Source organism: Pristiophorus japonicus, chromosome 22 (assembly GCF_044704955.1).
Source record: "Pristiophorus japonicus isolate sPriJap1 chromosome 22, sPriJap1.hap1, whole genome shotgun sequence".
In the NCBI taxonomy this organism is placed as follows: domain Eukaryota; kingdom Metazoa; phylum Chordata; class Chondrichthyes; family Pristiophoridae; genus Pristiophorus; species Pristiophorus japonicus.
The window spans coordinates 44,960,554-44,977,049 of NC_091998.1; the positions used below are offsets into that span (position 1 = coordinate 44,960,554).

Consider the following 16,496-nt stretch of genomic DNA (forward strand, 5'->3'; position numbering starts at 1 on the left):
AGAGCCCCAGGGCTTTAGAGGAAAGTAAATTGCTCATTGATCACTATCCACCAATACATGCTGAAACATCTGGATGTTGGGGTGGGGTGGTTTGGGCAGGTCTGTGATTCTCACTGATCAAACAGCCTGGTGATGTTTGCTGGGTGTAAGTGAAGAATTGCCACTGAAATGGTCTCTTAGTGTCAGTACCAATTTGAAGCTGTTCATAGAAATAATGTTTAGAGGCATTTGGCAGCTAGTTTCTTTGCAAGTCTTTGCAGATAAGTTTCCAATGTTCTTGCAGTGAAATTTTAAAACTACAAAATTTTACTAGCAGTTGCGTTAACCTTCGTGGACCACTTCAATGAAAATGTCCTGTGAACCTTGCCATCCTGCTGAACCTGACCCCAACTATCAGTGGGGCCGATAATCACTGCCACTCGGTCCCACCCATCTTTAACTACAAACAACAGGGAATTGCTTTTCAAACTCCAAAGCAACATGACACTCCCTTGCAACAAACATAGACAACAAAATACTTATGGGACATCTTCTAAATAGAGCAAGAGATGCACAGGCTTGCACCTGGAGCTGGGATAGCACCAGGAGTATAATCCCTTGACTTCAGGGTCATATTGCACCCTTCCCCAAGACTGAATTCCAAATAGACATATCCCCATCCCCTATGAAATATGCCTCTTCCTCCACTGCTATAGATAGCAATTGCCCCAATTCGGTTTGGAACCTCTTGCTGTGCTTTTCTCTTCCTCTCCTTTGTGACTTGAGTCTACTATCAAGAAACTACCCTGACATCATAACTGTGCAAGTGTGCAGAATTACATAGAATTTACAGCACAGAAACAGAAGTTGTATACGAACCTCCTAATGTACGTAACTGCAAGTTCAATGAACTCCATTATTCAGTATTCTATCATGAGTTGAAAGTGCATATATTCTACAAATTAAGTATCATTTGAGCGGGGAGAAAAAGAAAGTGGTGTGAACAAATTATTTCTGGATGCTTGTTCGTTGATTTCTTGAAGTAGGAGTTACTTTTAAAATCATGAGTCTTGCCATTTTGTCTGGTTTTCACCTCTTGCTCTGGCTGTAATATACCTCTGTTTGTTGAATGTGCTTCTGCTGCTTGTGTGTCCTATTTGGAGCTCACCACTTTTTGTATTCAGCTGCAGTTTATGCTCGAAGATCAATTGAGCGAGTTGGAGTGGAATCATTGCACTCCCTCCCCTCTGTCAACTGTCCATCACTTATATCCTTCTTACTTGGAATAGTTTTATGATATTGACCTTTGAGATGTTGATGAGAAGTGATTTTGGAGATTATGGTGTCTGCTGCTGCCAGGAACAATCTCCTTAAATTCAATCAGTGAATTTCCACTGACTGACCAACTGACCAACTGCCCCAATTGATTCGTGTGCACTGCTAATCAGGATGAGGAATATTTGTGCTGCAGAATGGAATGCTTTCCATTGCAGGCATTCTTGTCCGCATTTTAGCCCAAAGTAAAGTTTCGTGCAGTTCTAACCTTAAGAGCGCCATTTCCCAAACTAGCTATTAGAAAGAAAGACTTGGATTTATATAGCGCCTTTCACAACCACCGGATGTCTCAAAGCGCCTTTACAGACAATGAAGTACTTTTGGAGTGTAGTCACTGTTGTAATGTGGGAAACGCAGCAGCCAACTTGCGCAAAGCAAACTCCCACAAACAGCAATGTGATGATGACCAGATAATCTGTTTTTGTTATGTTGATTAAGGGATAAATATTGGTCAGGATAGCGGGGATAACTCCCCTGCTCTTCTTCGAAGTAGCACCATGGGATCTTTTATGTCTATCTGAGAGAGCAGACGGGGCCTCAGTTTGATGTCTCATCCGAAAAACGGCACCTCCGACAGTGCGAGTGAGATTTTCAATTTAGTGCTATTTGAACAGAACTAATGTCAGCTTTTTGCTGTGCTTATTAGAAATTTAATCAAAATTGCTTCGCATTAAATTTATGCAAGATCCTTGTGGCCAACAGACAAAAGATTCCTAAATTCTATCTATTGGGAAATGGAACTGGTTGTAGTATGGGGCGCTCCTAAGATTAGAACTGCACAAAACTTTACTTTGGGCTGAAATGCGGCCAACAGAATTTAGGAATCTTCTATCATTTGAGCCAGGTTTAGAGATGAGAAAATGTAGTGTCCAACCCACTGGACCACTCGGTTTGCCCACGTCGAACTGTTTCTTGCACTTTTTGCAGGTACAAACAGGTTGAAATATGAACTCGCTCTTAAACCCAACAGTGATGTTATTTGTACCTTATTGAGACATCAGCTTGTATAAGTGCTGAATGCTTATTTTGGAGTACATTTTTACATGCGAGTTAAAATGCATAAAGGACGTAGACAGGCTAAGTGAGTGGGCAAAAATTTGTCAGATGGGGTATAATGTTGGAAAGTGTGAGGTCATGCACTTTGGCAGAAAAAAATCAAAGAGCAAGTTATTATTTAAATGGAGAAAGATTGCAAAGTGCCGCAGTACAGCAGGACCTGGAGGTACTTGTGCATGAAACCCAAAAGGATAGTATGCAGGTAAAGCAAGTGATCAGGAAGGCCAATGGTATCTTGGCCTTTATTGCAAAGGGGCTGGAGTATAAAAGCAAAGAAGTCTTATTACAGCTATATAAGTTATTGGTGAGGCCACACCTGGAATACTACATGCAGTTTTGGTTTCCATATTTGCGGAAGGATATACTTGCTTTGGAGGCAGCTCGGAGAAGGTTCACTAGGTTGATTCCGGGGATGAGGGGGTTGACTTGTGAGGAAAGGTTGAGTAGGTTGGGCCTCTACTCATTGGATTTCAGAAGAATGAGAGATGATCTTATCGAAACGTGTAAGATTATGAGGGGGCTTCACAAAGTGGATGCAGAGAGGATATTTCCACTGATGGGGGAGACTAGAACTAGAGGGCACGATCTTAGAATAAGGGGCCGCCCATTTAAAACAGATGAGGAATTTCTTCTGAGGGTTGTAAATCTGTGGTTGTAAATCTGTGGAATTCACTGCCTCAGAGAGCTGTGGAAGCTGGGACATTGAATAAATTTAAGACAGAAATAGACAGTTTCTTAAACAATAAGGGGTTATGGGGAACGGGCGGGGAAGTGGAGCTGAGTCCATGGTCAGATCAGCCATGATACTGAATGGTGGAGCAGGCTCGAGGGAACATAAGAACATAAGAATTAGGAACAGGAGTAGGCCATTTAGCCCCTCGAGCCTACTCCGCCATTCAACAAGATCATGGCTGATCTGGCCGTGGACTCAGCTCCACTTACCCGCCTGCTCCTCATAACCCTTAATTCCCTTATTGGTTAAAAATCTATCCATCTGTGATTTGAATACATTCAATGAGCTAGCCTCAACTGCTTCCTTGGGCAGAGAATTCCACAGATTCACAACCCTCTGGGAGAAGAAATTCCTTCTCAACTCGGTTTTAAATTGGCTCCCCTGTATTTTAAGGCTGTGCCCCCTAGTTCTAGTCTCCCTGACCAGTGGAAACAACCTCTCTGTCTCTATCTTGTCTATCCTTTTCATTATTTTAAATGTTTCTATAAGATCCCCCCTCATCCTTCTAAACTCCAACGAGTAAAGACCCAGTCTACTCAATCTATCATCATAAGGTAACCCCTTCATCTCCGGAATCAGCCTAGTGAATCGTCTCTGTACCCCCTCCAAAGCTAGTATATCCTTCCTTAAGTAAGGTGACCAAAACTGCACGCAGTACTCCAGGTGCGGCCTCATCAATACCCTATACAGTTGCAGCAGGACCTGCCTGCCTCCATCCCTCTCACAATGGCCGTATGGCCTGCTCCTGTTCCTATTTCTTATGTTCTTATGTTCTTATAATAGGAGGATCGTGTGCCACAGGAGAATCTACACAAGAAGGCAAGAAGGTCGAGGAGGAATGCACCTGGTAAAGAACTTTATAAAAAAAACATTTACATTTATACAGTTCCTTGTCATGTCTCAAATGCAGTGAATTATTTTTTGCAATGAACAGTCGCTGTTACATAAGAAAATCAGAAATTTCTCCTCATCTCTGTTTTAAATGGGCAGCCCCTTATTCTAAGATTGTGCCCTCTAGTTCTAGTCTCCCCCATCAGTGGAAACATCCTCTCTGCATCCACCTTATCAAGCCCTCTCATAATCTTATACGTTCCAATGAGTAGAGGCCCAACCTACTCAATCTTTCCTCATAAGTCAATCCCCTCAACCCCGGAATCAACCTAGTGAACCTTCTTTCAACTGCCTCCGAAGCAAGTATATCCTTTCGTAAATATGGAAACCAAAACTGCACATAGTATTCCAGGTGTGGCCTCACCAGTACTTTGCGTAGCTGTAGTAAGACTTCCCTGCTTTTATACTCCATCCCCTTTGCAATAAAGGCCAAGATTCCATTGGCCTTCCTGATCACTTGCTGTACCTGATTACTATCCTTTTGTGTTTCATGCACAAGTACCCCCAGCTCCCGCTGTACTGCAGCACTTTGCAATCTTTTTCCATTTAAGTAATCACTTGCTCTTTGATTTTTTTCTGCCAAAGTGCATGACCTCTCACTTTCCAACATTATACTCCATCTGGCACATTTTTGCCCACTCACTTAGCCTGTCTATGTCCTTTTGCAGATTTTTTGTGTTCTCCTCACACATTGCTTTTCCTCCCATCTTTGTATCGTTGGCAAAGTGAGCAAATGCGATGAAATAAATAACCATTTACTCACTGCTGGTTGAGGGAGGAATGTTAGTCAGGATAATGCCATATAATGTCCACTGAACAGGGAGATGAAACGTCTATTTTATCATCATATCTGAAGGATAGCATCGCCGTAGCATTTCCTCAGTACTGGGAGGGCAGCCTAGGTTATATGCTCAGTCTTGCCGTTAAAGAAAAGATATCTATGGTTGCGGTATTGGAGTTCAGCGATGTTGGCACTTCAATATTCAATCCCGGGATACAGTCACTTCAGTCTGGCTTATCTGGCGGGACTGGGTGAAGCAATTCTTTTATCTGTGGGAATTAAATTTAAAATCTGCAGTGATGATTGTGACGGAAGGTTTTGTTGTTCTCTGCCTATTCTATTACAAAGATGGCTTCCAGTTGGTAATATGAAGCTGGGTGTCAATAAATTGCTCTGTTTGGGGGGGGGCGGGAGTGCTGTCCTTGTGCTGTTGGAGCAGTTGACAAAATGTGGAACTTGCATTAAAATAGCTTTAAATTTGGGATTGCTGGCTGTAATTATAGTTTGTAATGTAAAGACTTGACTTTCTTTCTGATTAACAGGAAAAAGGAAATCTGGAGCTGCTCCTTTACATGAAATAACAATATCATCAGTAGAAAACCTAGATCGAAGCACCGAGGAGCTGTCTTGTAGACAGCCATCACAAGCAAATAATAGACTCTGTCTGTCACTAACATCAGAAAAAAAGAAAACATTAAAACTTAACAAGCTAGTGAAGTGTCGGTCCAGAACACAGCAAATGTCTATCAATCAAGAAGGATCAGATGAAATATCTAAAAGTACAGAGGTAGATAAGCCATCAACAGCATCATTAGAGCTGGACCTCCAGTCTAATGACCGCATTCCAATTGATCGGCTGCCATGGAAACCTGTTGCTCTAAAAAGTAAAGGTAATGTATTACTCTCGCTGTATTTCCAATACTTGCTGGAGTTTGCATGTACCCATGGCAACATGATGGGCATACTGGAATGCACAGTTACAAGATGAAGTACCTTAACTAATGAGCAACTTCCAACTGTTATTAATGGGGTGGGGGGGGGGAACCAAATGGTGAAAATCCTGAAAATAAATTGGTACTAAAGAATTGGATGATGAGCTATTATCTTGATTTCTTTTCTACTCTCCTGAACTTGCTGACTCTTGCTGAGCTACGGTTCCACGGGCACCAACAGCCCTCCAGTACCTCACCCAAGTATCCAGCATTGCTCGTAAATCTAAGCAGTGAATGTCAGCAGGCTATTTTCTAATAGACAGAGTCGCAGTTGAGTCTAAACTTGTCCTCACCAAACATTGCACACTTTGCAGCAGGAGGTACAATAATGCTTAGGAGCAGGAACCCTAACTTATTTCTTCCCTTTCCTTCCTATCCCAGTGGCACTGTGGCCAGTTTTAGTATGCAAACTAGCAACTTAATAGAGGCTGTGACCAAACCTGTGAATCCAAACCCCCTTCCCAGATTTGTACACCTGTTACATGTTGCATTTACCCACTGACACTTCCTGCATTCTGTTATCTCTCTATATCCTTCTGATCTCCATCCCCACAACCCTCTGAAATATCTGGGTTCCTCAAATTCTGGCCTCTTGAACATCCCTGATTTTAATTGCTCAACCATTGGCTTCAGCTGCCAAAACCCCAAGCTCTGAAATTCCCCCTCTAAACCTCTCTACCTCTCTTTCCTCCTTTTAAGACGCTCCTTAAAACCTATCTCTGTTCAAGCTTTTGGTCACCTGCCCTAATATCTGTTTGTGGCTTGGTGTCAAATTTTGTTTTATAATGCTCCTGTGAAGCACTGTGGGCTGTTTTACTATGTTAAAAGCGCTATATAAATACAGATTGTTGTCGTTATTCAACATGGCTGTCTTTTTCTTCCCCTTTTGTAGAATCAACCGTACAAACAGTTGGTAGTGATGACGAGGGTAGGACTTCCTTTCCAACAACACCTGCCGATTGTGCTACCGGTAGCAAGCTTGTTTGTGAAAATATTGCACATAAGCAAGAAGACTGCTCAATGAAAGTGGACAAGGAGCAATCCAATACTGTATTTTTGTTCACTGCGAAAACGCCCTCCCCTCCACTGGATTTTTCAATGAGTCCTGCAAACCAACAGGGAGTCACGGAAGAAATGTTTAACCTGAAGTCAGCAGGTAGTGTGTTACTGATCTAAATGGAGACAAATCCCAGGTCCTGTCCTTAGATTGTGCTTAATGGGATGCTATGGTTGGCTTTGCCCTCCCTGGGCTCCAGAGGAGGAAAATCAATTGCGGTTCCTACTCTTGTTTACTATCCAGTGACCACTACTGGAAATTTGTAGGCATGTTGATGTTTGATGGACATGATTTGGCTTTGTTCAACCTTTGGTTGGGTAGCCTGCCAACAATGTCAAATCTTGCATGAAGAATGGTCACTGAAGCAAGCTACTGGAGCAGATGGGGGGAACTGGCACCTATGGAGTAGTCGCGACGTGGCAATTTATTGTTAGCATAGCAACTAACCAGTTTTCAGATGGATAATGTAGCAAAGACCAACTGGTATAAAATGTGACCAAGTGGAAGACATTTTAGACGTCTGCAATCATTGGTTTACACGTGGTTGTGTCTCATGATATGCTGCACACTCTTGGTTAAAAAATATATTGGTATTTAGTTTGTAAGCATTAGCTGAGTTTCTGTTCTACCCAAAGACCTTCTTGGATTGATCTTAATCAATTGTTGAACAACTAAAAGTTCTCTGTGAATTTTATAAACTGTTAGATTTTTTTTGTCAATATAGACCTATTCATTCCTATTGAAAAATAATTAATGAGCCAAGTATGGTAATTACATAAATGCTTTTCCCAGTAATGAATTTCTTCCAAGCAAACGCATTCTGTCAATATTAATAGGAAATATTTGAAAGCATTTTTTATAATGGAATGTATTGTACACTAAGAACTCTGGGCTTGGTATCCCAACAATTATGTCAGGAACCAAGAATCTTTAAGCCCCCTCGCATCATTCCTCACTAAGAAGCAGTCTTTGAGTTTACTGCCCAGCTGAGGTCTAGGAGTGAATGATGCTTCACTTGGCTCGCTGAAGTCCCATGCGAAATCCAGCTGGATTAAATTTGAGTTCACCCTTAATTAGGATACCCACAAGTTCCAAGTGAATGAATGAACCCTTTCTTGCCAAGCCATTAAGTAAGAAGACAGACTATTTATTAACTACAAAATCATAATTGTCAGTTCTTAAAATTAAATATGGAGCATTCAAAAATCAATAGATATAAACAATTATAGATAGGGTTACCTAGCAAATTGAATAACAAATATTTCAAGACAGTTACTTAATGAAATGCATAACTGAGGCAATGTAGTGTATCACTAATTCAGCATGAACGTGATTGCTAATTATCATTGAGATTAGTATCCAGTTGGTGACACGACTTTAGGAGTAAACACCTTAGTTCTAAGCTCTGGAATTTCCTCCCTTTGCCTCTCTCCCTAAAGACCCTCCTTCAAGTTTACCTCTTTGACCAAGCAGTTGTTCACCTGCCCTAATATCTTCATGTGTGACTTGGTGTCAAATTTTGTTTGATAACGTTGAAAACCGCAAGAGGTTTTGCTAAGTTAAAGGTGCTCTAACAATCCAAGTTGTTGTTGAAAAATTCATTGATTGCTATGGGGGGAAACAATATAACCCCATAAATAGCAGTGAGGTGAATAGTTAATCTATTTTTTGGTGGCCTCAATTGAAGGAGGAATGTTGGTCAGGACGCAGGGGAAGCACTTTCCTCTTTAAGTGAATCTTTAGGAGATGGTACTTCCTTCCTGGTCCCCCACCCCCATCCCCAATAGTAATTTTTAGCATCTGCCTGAAGCACTGGAACAGGCTGATTCTGCCTTGGTTTGATGTCTCATTTGAGCTATCGTGATACAGAAATATTGAATTGGAATTGAGCACCACTTGCCTATTCATGCTTCATGCTCTGTGTGGAACCATTTGTGTCCTTCTGAGCTGATGTGATAAATAGCTGGCTATAAGTACAGCTGTTGATTTCCCTTCTGAATACCACTCTGGAGATTGCCAGTCTGTCCCTTTCTCTTTCCCTCCTCCTTGTTCTGCCTGAACTAGTGGTGAAATTGATTGATCAACAAGTACTTTCTCTCAAATAATGTTTTAATTGCAGCAAAATGAGACATGGAAACATAGAAAATAGGTGCAGGAGTAGGCCATTCGGCCCTTCGAGCCTGCACCACCATTCAATATGATCATGTATATTGACTTGGATATTGATTTATATCTGAGTGGAGTGTTAATACCAATATCTGCACTCTTGTCTAGCAAAGATGGGAATACTCGCTAGGATGCCACTCCTCCCTGTGTACATTACCCAAGTATATTCTCTTCCAAGGTTGGTCGAAGAGTGATATTGATGTGGGTCAGGACCTTTCTATCCGAGGGTTATGGGCTTCAGTGGAATTAATAGTACTCTGAAGCTGTATTTTTGCAAGTTTGCAATTAATTTCATCAATAGTACAGCATGTTAGCAGGAAGAACAAGGAAACTTTAATAATTGAAGAAAAGTGCACTTGATTCACTGAAACCTAAAAGTTTCTTACTCTTAATCGGTGCAATTACTGTCTGATAGTTGCATATAAAAGTGTTTATGACATTCCATTATCCACAATTTTAATGGTGGCTTTAACCAGTTATAAAATAAACAGACAAATATTTTATTTCAGAACGTGATCGAAGAAATTCTATATAAATGCATTAAAACATTTCTGAGCTGATGTCATAAAGTGGAATTGCAAGACTTGATGAACCAGCTCTGAAATTCACTAAATATTGATGAATTACAATATTGGGATTTGTCCAATAATGCTACCTTCACATAAAAGTAACAATGCACAGTCGTGTACATTATGGAGTCAAAAACTTGTATAAACATTTAATTTAAAGAGAAAAGAAACTCCAACAGGCACACTTATTCATTTCTATTCAGAAAAACTGATAGAAATAGAGGGGTTAGATTTCACCAATCAACGCTCCCCCATGGAGTCTCTTTTGACAGTCTGATATTTTTAATTTCAGGCCTCCAGAGCTAAGCTCCCTCTGTCTGAACAATGTGCCTTGGCCTCACCTTTAGAAGAGCACCTCTCCCGTTGCATATCTGTGGCCTTGTGACCTTCCCAATTTTCCAGTTACTAAATTTAAGGATTGTTAAATTGGGATGTCCACAAATTGGGCACGCTGATGTCAGTGTCCAATTATTTTGATCTGCCATTTTGTCGAGCAAGACTCTGCTGGGACCACTAACTGGTAAAATTTGCCACATAGTTAAAAAGTAAAATGTCAAACTTTTGCTTCAGAGGTGGCCAGCTAAGATACCCAAGACAGTGTCCTTTACTTGACCACTTTGGTGATATCACTGATGGGATGGGGTAGTGGGGGGGAAAGGAGGAGCGAGGAAGGAAGTGTACTGCCCCCTAAAATGTTCCTTCCCTTTCAAATTTGAAAGCCTGTATCTGATAGAATAGTCTCTCTAAAATAACACTTCAAAATGAGATTACTGCTTCAGCACTTCACTGCCCAAGATGCATGACGTGTATTAACATTTTCTTAAACTTGTGTTCCAGAAAAGTTCTCGGCAGACAGAAAGAGGTTCTCGCGGCGAGCATCTTCCGTCGGAGCGCGAGGATCCCCAGAGACCAATAGTCTTATCTGCTATATAGCCAAACAGAGAATGCAGCCACAGGTATAATAGAGTAACTAGCATTGTTCACAATTACACTGTCCCTAAACAATCGAAGTTGTCCTGATGGATACGTAGATAAATGCCCTACAGAAGGTCCCTAGTTGATATGTGGTCTCTGCTGCGTTAACTGATCTAAGATAGAACAGGAGTTGGGTCCTAATATTGTCTTTGGACTCAGTGCCTTGGGACTAGGAAGGTTGGTGGTTGGGGGGCGGAGGGAGAAAGAGAGAAATGTAGTTGGGGTTCCCACTCCTGATCACCTTGCTGCAAAGTGTGCACTCATTCAGACATTGGATGAGGTCAGGGTAAAATATTCTGCTATGCTCATTGTTTAGGTTCAAACATAAGCAGGCTCTTGGACAAGGTTAGAAGTTATGTTCTAACCATGCCTATGTTCATGTGCTCATTGAGACGATGGGTGTTTTGTGCTGTGAAATGGAAAACTTTTAATTTCAGGCCTCCAGAGCAAAGCTTCCTCTACTCTGTCTGAACAATGTGCCTTAGCCTCGGCTTTAGGAGAGCATCTCTCCCATTGCACATCTGTGGCTTTTTGCCCCCATTTCCTACACCTGACATTTTATGATCTTTCAGATTGAGATAGCCAGTTTTGAGCTTATAGGATCATGTCCACGAGAAAGTGAATTGAGTGCCCAAATCCATTTCAAAAGAACCTTTAAAGCCATCTGTCTAGGCTGGATTTGACCCTAGTGGTAAAAGGTAGCGACTAACTTCCAGTGCTACCTAGTTCTCCAAATGCATTTAAATCAGTTATTTTTAAACCTAGAACATTTTTTTTTTTAGGAATCCCAGAAAGTTTCAATGTTGAAGAGTAAGATGGCGGCTTTCATCAACGCATTTCAAGTTTCAGAACAGGATGACAGGAAAACATCCACCCCGGAGCTCCTGCAGCTCTCTGATTCGCAGCAGACTGGTAGGAATAGAGTGCATAACATGATGCACAAGTACAGCTATTCAGCAATGGATGTTGTCAGGATACGCATGTCTACAGAATATTTGAACATTTGTGCCTACAACAATGGCTCCAATTGTGTTGGCTGCGGGTGGCTCATTTAGTAAATGTACCACCTGCTGTATCACTGAGCTATCCAGATGGTATTTGGTTAAATCCCCAGTTTGCACCGAGTTAAATGATTGCAGCTGGGTTAATAGTAGGGCTGCTATCGTTAGCATCAGCACCCCTGACTTAACAGCTGGATATCAATGCATTGAATTTCCACTCAAAAAATATTTTTTACTTTATTTTGTTTAGCAGTTAGTTAGTCTGCCAAAGCCAACAAGAATTTGAAGTATTTCTTGTATTTTAGGTACAACTCCTGCAGCGCAGCATGACTGTATTCTCTCTCCGAGTTGCAGTAAACCATCACTAAGGAAAAAAGTGACGTTTGGAGGAGAACTGAGTCCTGAGTTGTTTGATAAAAGGTTACCGTCCAACACCCCTTTACGTAAAGGAGAAACACCAGTACATCAGAAGATCGTCTTCAATGATAGTCCTCCCTCTGCTCTAAAACAAGGGTCAAAAGTCCAACTCTATTTGGAAGATAAAATGGTAGGCTTCTGTTATTTACATAAGGCCCTGTTCCAGTTTGGAGAGTAGGTTGATAAAGCTGTCAAATAAGCATCTTGGCTTTTATAAATGAGCATAAAGTAGAAAAGCAAAAAGGTAGTATTAAACCAATACAGATCATCGGCTAGGCCTCTGTCAGAATATTGTTCCAGTTTTAGGTGCCATATTTCGGAAGGATGTCCAGGCCATGGTGAGGATACAAAGATTGAAGAGGTCTAACAGGTGTCCAAAATTATAATGGGTTTTGAGAAGATACAGAAAAAATATTTTGATTGGTGAGGAACTCGAGGGCATAATTTAACATAGTCACAAAAAGAATGAATAGCAAGGTTTGGAAAAATATTTTTACGCAATTGGTCATAGTCAGGATACCGGAAACAGTGGTGGAAGTAGAATTCATAACTGCTTTTCATCGGGAAGTGGATAAGTCGTTGACAAAGAAACATTTTGAAGGTTATGGGGAAAGGCCAAGGAAATTGAAGTAATTGGATAGCTTTCACAGAACTTGCACTGGTTCAGTGGGTGGAATGGCTTCTTTCTGCCAGGTAAAATTCGATGATGTACTCAGTGTTGGCAGGCTGACAAACTGTGGAGAGTATTGCCTGAGCACTGCACTCGGGTAGTGCTTTAAAAAGTTTGCTTTCTCAGTGTTTTGGGTGATCTGTTTCTAATCTGGGTGTATCATTGATATTGGCTGTTGCTGGCTTTATTGCACCTGTGATCGAGGAAACAGCAATAACAAAGAATATTTCAGAATAAGTATTAAAGGACTGATTCTTCCAAGTTCACACCACCAGTGGGAGCCTCACCCTTGGTCACAATGGGGATATTGCCCATTGTATTCAGCTTATTAAAATGAATGCACAGAAAATGGTGGGCGATGCATCTGTATTTTTCCGTTGCGTGCAGCTGACTCACCACTGGTAATGTGACATTGGAAAATTATCCCTCAAGTTTAACCCCAGGACACTGCTGTATGCCTTTTTCCCTTGCATTACTGATGTGCGGGCCATTGATTTATAGTAATTGAGTAAAATTATGTCTCATTACATGGGATTCTGAATTTTGGTGTAATGGTGTTTTGGAACTTTCTAACCATGTTTCTGTCCATATAGCAGTGAGTTTCCCATTTCTTATCCCGTACAGTAGCTCGAGCACATGATGTTTGGTTCAAAATGTTATGTAAAGATTGAACTGGTCACATTGACAGAAGCAGCTCAATGCTTTGTGTTGATCACAATAACGTTCATACATAAACAGCTTTGGGCGCCAGTTTTCAGCCATAAAAAGATAGTTTTAAAAGAGCGTTTTTCTCCAGGATATAGGGTAAGAGACAAAAAAGGACTGGAAACGATTTAACCGGTTACATTATTTAGACGCAAATTAAAAAATGGTAAAAGTAGAAGCAAGATCGAATGGGAGAAGGGAAAAGACAGCAGACAAATTCCATTTCATTTGAAATCATCATCATCATAGGCAGTCCCTCGGAATCGAGGAAGACTTGCTTCCATTCCTGAAGTGAGTTCTTTGGTGGCTGAACAGGCCAATACGAGAGCCACAGACTCTGTCACAGGTGGGACAGATAGTTATTGAGGGAAGGGGTGGGTGGGACTGGTTTGCCACACGCTCTTTCCGCAGTCTGTGCTTGATTTCTGCATGCTCTTGGCGACGAGACTCGAGGTGCTCAGCATCCTCCCGGATGCACTTCCTCCACTTAGGGCAGTCTTTGGCCAGGGACTCCCAGGTGTCAGTGGGGATGTCGCATTTTATCAGGGAGGTTTTGAGGGTGTCCTTGTAGTGTTTCCGCTGCCCACCTGGGGCTTGCTTGCCGTGTTCGAGTAGAGCGCTTGCTTTGGGAGTCTTGTGTCAGGCATGCGAACAATGTGGCCTGCCCAGCGGAGCTGATCGAGTGTGGTCAGTGCTTCAATGCTGGGGATGTTAGCCTGAATGAGGACGCTGAAGTTGGTGCGCCTGTCCTCCCAGCGGATTTGCAGGATCTTGCGGAGACATCGTTGGTATTTCTCCAGCAACTTGGTGTCTACTGTACATGGCCCATGTCTCTGAACCCAACAGGAGGGCAACTATTACTACAGCCCTGTAGACCATGAGCTTGGTGGCAATTTTGAGAGCCTATACTCCTGGCCACTGCATGAAAGAGTTGACTTATGTCAGATGCGATTCTCTGTGTATAAGTGTGACATATTACATGATGGAATAAAAATGGGCACATTACATACTGCATGGATGATGTGAAATAACTAAAGAAAACGTTGAATTACACCTGGGGTGTTAGACTTGGCCCTTGATTGCTTCTTCAGAGTATGCCACTCATCAAAGAAAATAAAATGCTGAACTATATAGCAAAATTGGATGATAAACTGGAGCACGTCGTGCTGAAGCTCTGACCAGACCACACTTCTGAATAATGTGCTCAATTTTGCCTATTAAACTGCAAAGCACTTGAAAGCACTGGAGGTGGTTCAGATCAGGGTAGTGAGGTTAAGGTTAATGCCAGGGAGCTGAACTGTGAGGAAGACTGAACTAACTTGGGCTTTTCAGATTTGAAAGTTGACCTAGCGGGGACCTTGTAGTGACTAGTAAACAGTAAATCCAGACAAGTACTTTGAATGAATCCAAAATAATGGAACACTGGGGAAACTGATAAAAGGAAAAGTTTAGAACTGATGTAAGGAGCTTGTTCACATAAACACTGATCAAGATATGGAATGATCTTCCAGATAGGATTATGAAGGTAAAAATTCTGGATTAAATAATTGGACGTGGTTAGTGAGAACTGTGTTTTATGAATGGTTGATCTAAATTGGACTGAATGACCTCTCTCACATAACTCTCTAGTGAGTAGGAGTTTACTGTAATAAATTTGTTTGTGTTGCAATGTTTAAAAGAAAATGTTTTGGTGTAATTTTAAAAGTAGCTATTTTTCTGGAATGGCTCGTTGATTCAGCTTGCCCTTTAAAAGCGATTAAGTGAGGTCTTGTAGCTTCATTTAATTCATTGAATGTTAATCGCCATGAAATCAGGTAGACAGGGCTTTGGTTTAATATTCTACCTGTAGGTCAGCACTTCTAACAGTGCACTACCACATTGGAGCGTTTCACATCGTGGTTGTGCTCTTAGAGTTTAGCAATGCCACAAAGGCTTTTGAAGTTTTTTTAAACTACTAGACGTTCTAATTTACGTAGTACAAATTTATAAGCTTAAAAATGTTGGAGATATTCTGAACTAGTAAAAAGAAGCTGCAGTGTAACCTTTCCACTTCAACTTCTATTCGCCAGACCACCTCCAATGACCTGGATTACAATGACAGCAGTCCTGTGAATGACCATGGTACCAATACATCACTAAAACTGCTGAGAAAATTAGCAGGTAAGTAAAATCAAATATCTATTTTCAAATTCAATTTTTTTTCTGACCAATTTTTCTTCTCGTGCCAGTAACTAAGCTTATGTGAATTGAGACAGTGAGTATCTGCAGGCTTTTAGGCCATGGACTGTATCAATGCTGACCCGAAAGTATCTTTAGCTGGATGTCAAAAGATGCGCACATTTTAGCAGAGGTCACTAGAGCAAGAACTGGGTTTTTTTTGTTTTGTTTTTATAAACTGGCAAAGATGCCGTGGCCAAGATCAATTGTAGCATCACAAATGCTCTCCCCACCTCCTCCCCTTTGCAGGGCTTCCAGATTTGAAAGGATAAGTGACCGAACTTAAGATGAAATCTGGTCCGTATAGCTCAGTACCACATCAAGTGAAGCATTGATTCACTAAGTCATAAGATGCGGGTGGTGGGGTATAAAATGTTAAATTTGTTTCCAATTCTTCTAGTATCTTTGTCTTGTTCAGTGTGCAATTGTGTAGAACCAAATTCTATTTGAGTATAGCAAAGGAACAGGAAAGTGGATTAGAATAGTTAGCTCTGATGTGGAACTAATACTAGCTTGGACTTAGGCTCAATGTGCCGAATAGTTGCCTTCTGTGCTTAGATTTGTGTGATTCTATCATTAAGCGTTTAAATAAAAACGAATAACTTTGGTATAAAGATACACAAGATCTAAGGTAGTGTCAAAAATCAATTGAAACTTATGATTTAAACAGCATAGGAAGGACGAGGGACAGTTTGGAGTGACGGGGCTTGTTGAAACTTCTGTAGTTGGGTTTAGACAATGAGCAACATCTTCCTAGAGCCAAACTGGAGTGAACGATGAAAGAAGACACCCTGATTAATGTAAGATTAACTGTAGAGTGGAACCTGGCTGAATGAATGAAGGAAGAACAGAAGTTTTCTCCGGGCAGAAAGGCTGGGAAGATTAACAGGAATAGTGAAAGCGGCTTGGTGACTTCAAGGACAAATTATTAGAGGTCATTACAAAGATAGTT

The 16,496-nt window shown here is 41.2% G+C and overlaps 1 protein-coding gene across 4 annotated transcripts in view; it reads left to right on the forward strand.

The window, feature by feature from the left end:
- The window catches only part of cdca2 (cell division cycle associated 2), a 50,291-nt gene that overhangs the window by 13,082 nt on the left and 20,713 nt on the right, over positions 1-16,496 (forward strand). For all 4 annotated transcript variants that reach the window (XR_011588401.1, XM_070866078.1, XM_070866079.1 and 1 more), the window contains 7 exons: positions 3,887-3,950; positions 5,318-5,665; positions 6,660-6,923; positions 10,397-10,515; positions 11,317-11,446; positions 11,841-12,082; positions 15,397-15,487. Coding sequence is in view for 3 of the 4 variants with exons in the window: in XM_070866078.1 (XP_070722179.1) it covers positions 3,887-3,950; positions 5,318-5,665; positions 6,660-6,923; positions 10,397-10,515; positions 11,317-11,446; positions 11,841-12,082; positions 15,397-15,487 (1,258 nt within the window). In the remaining variant the exon portion in view is untranslated. The remainder of the gene's footprint in view (positions 1-3,886; positions 3,951-5,317; positions 5,666-6,659; positions 6,924-10,396; positions 10,516-11,316; positions 11,447-11,840; positions 12,083-15,396; positions 15,488-16,496) is intronic.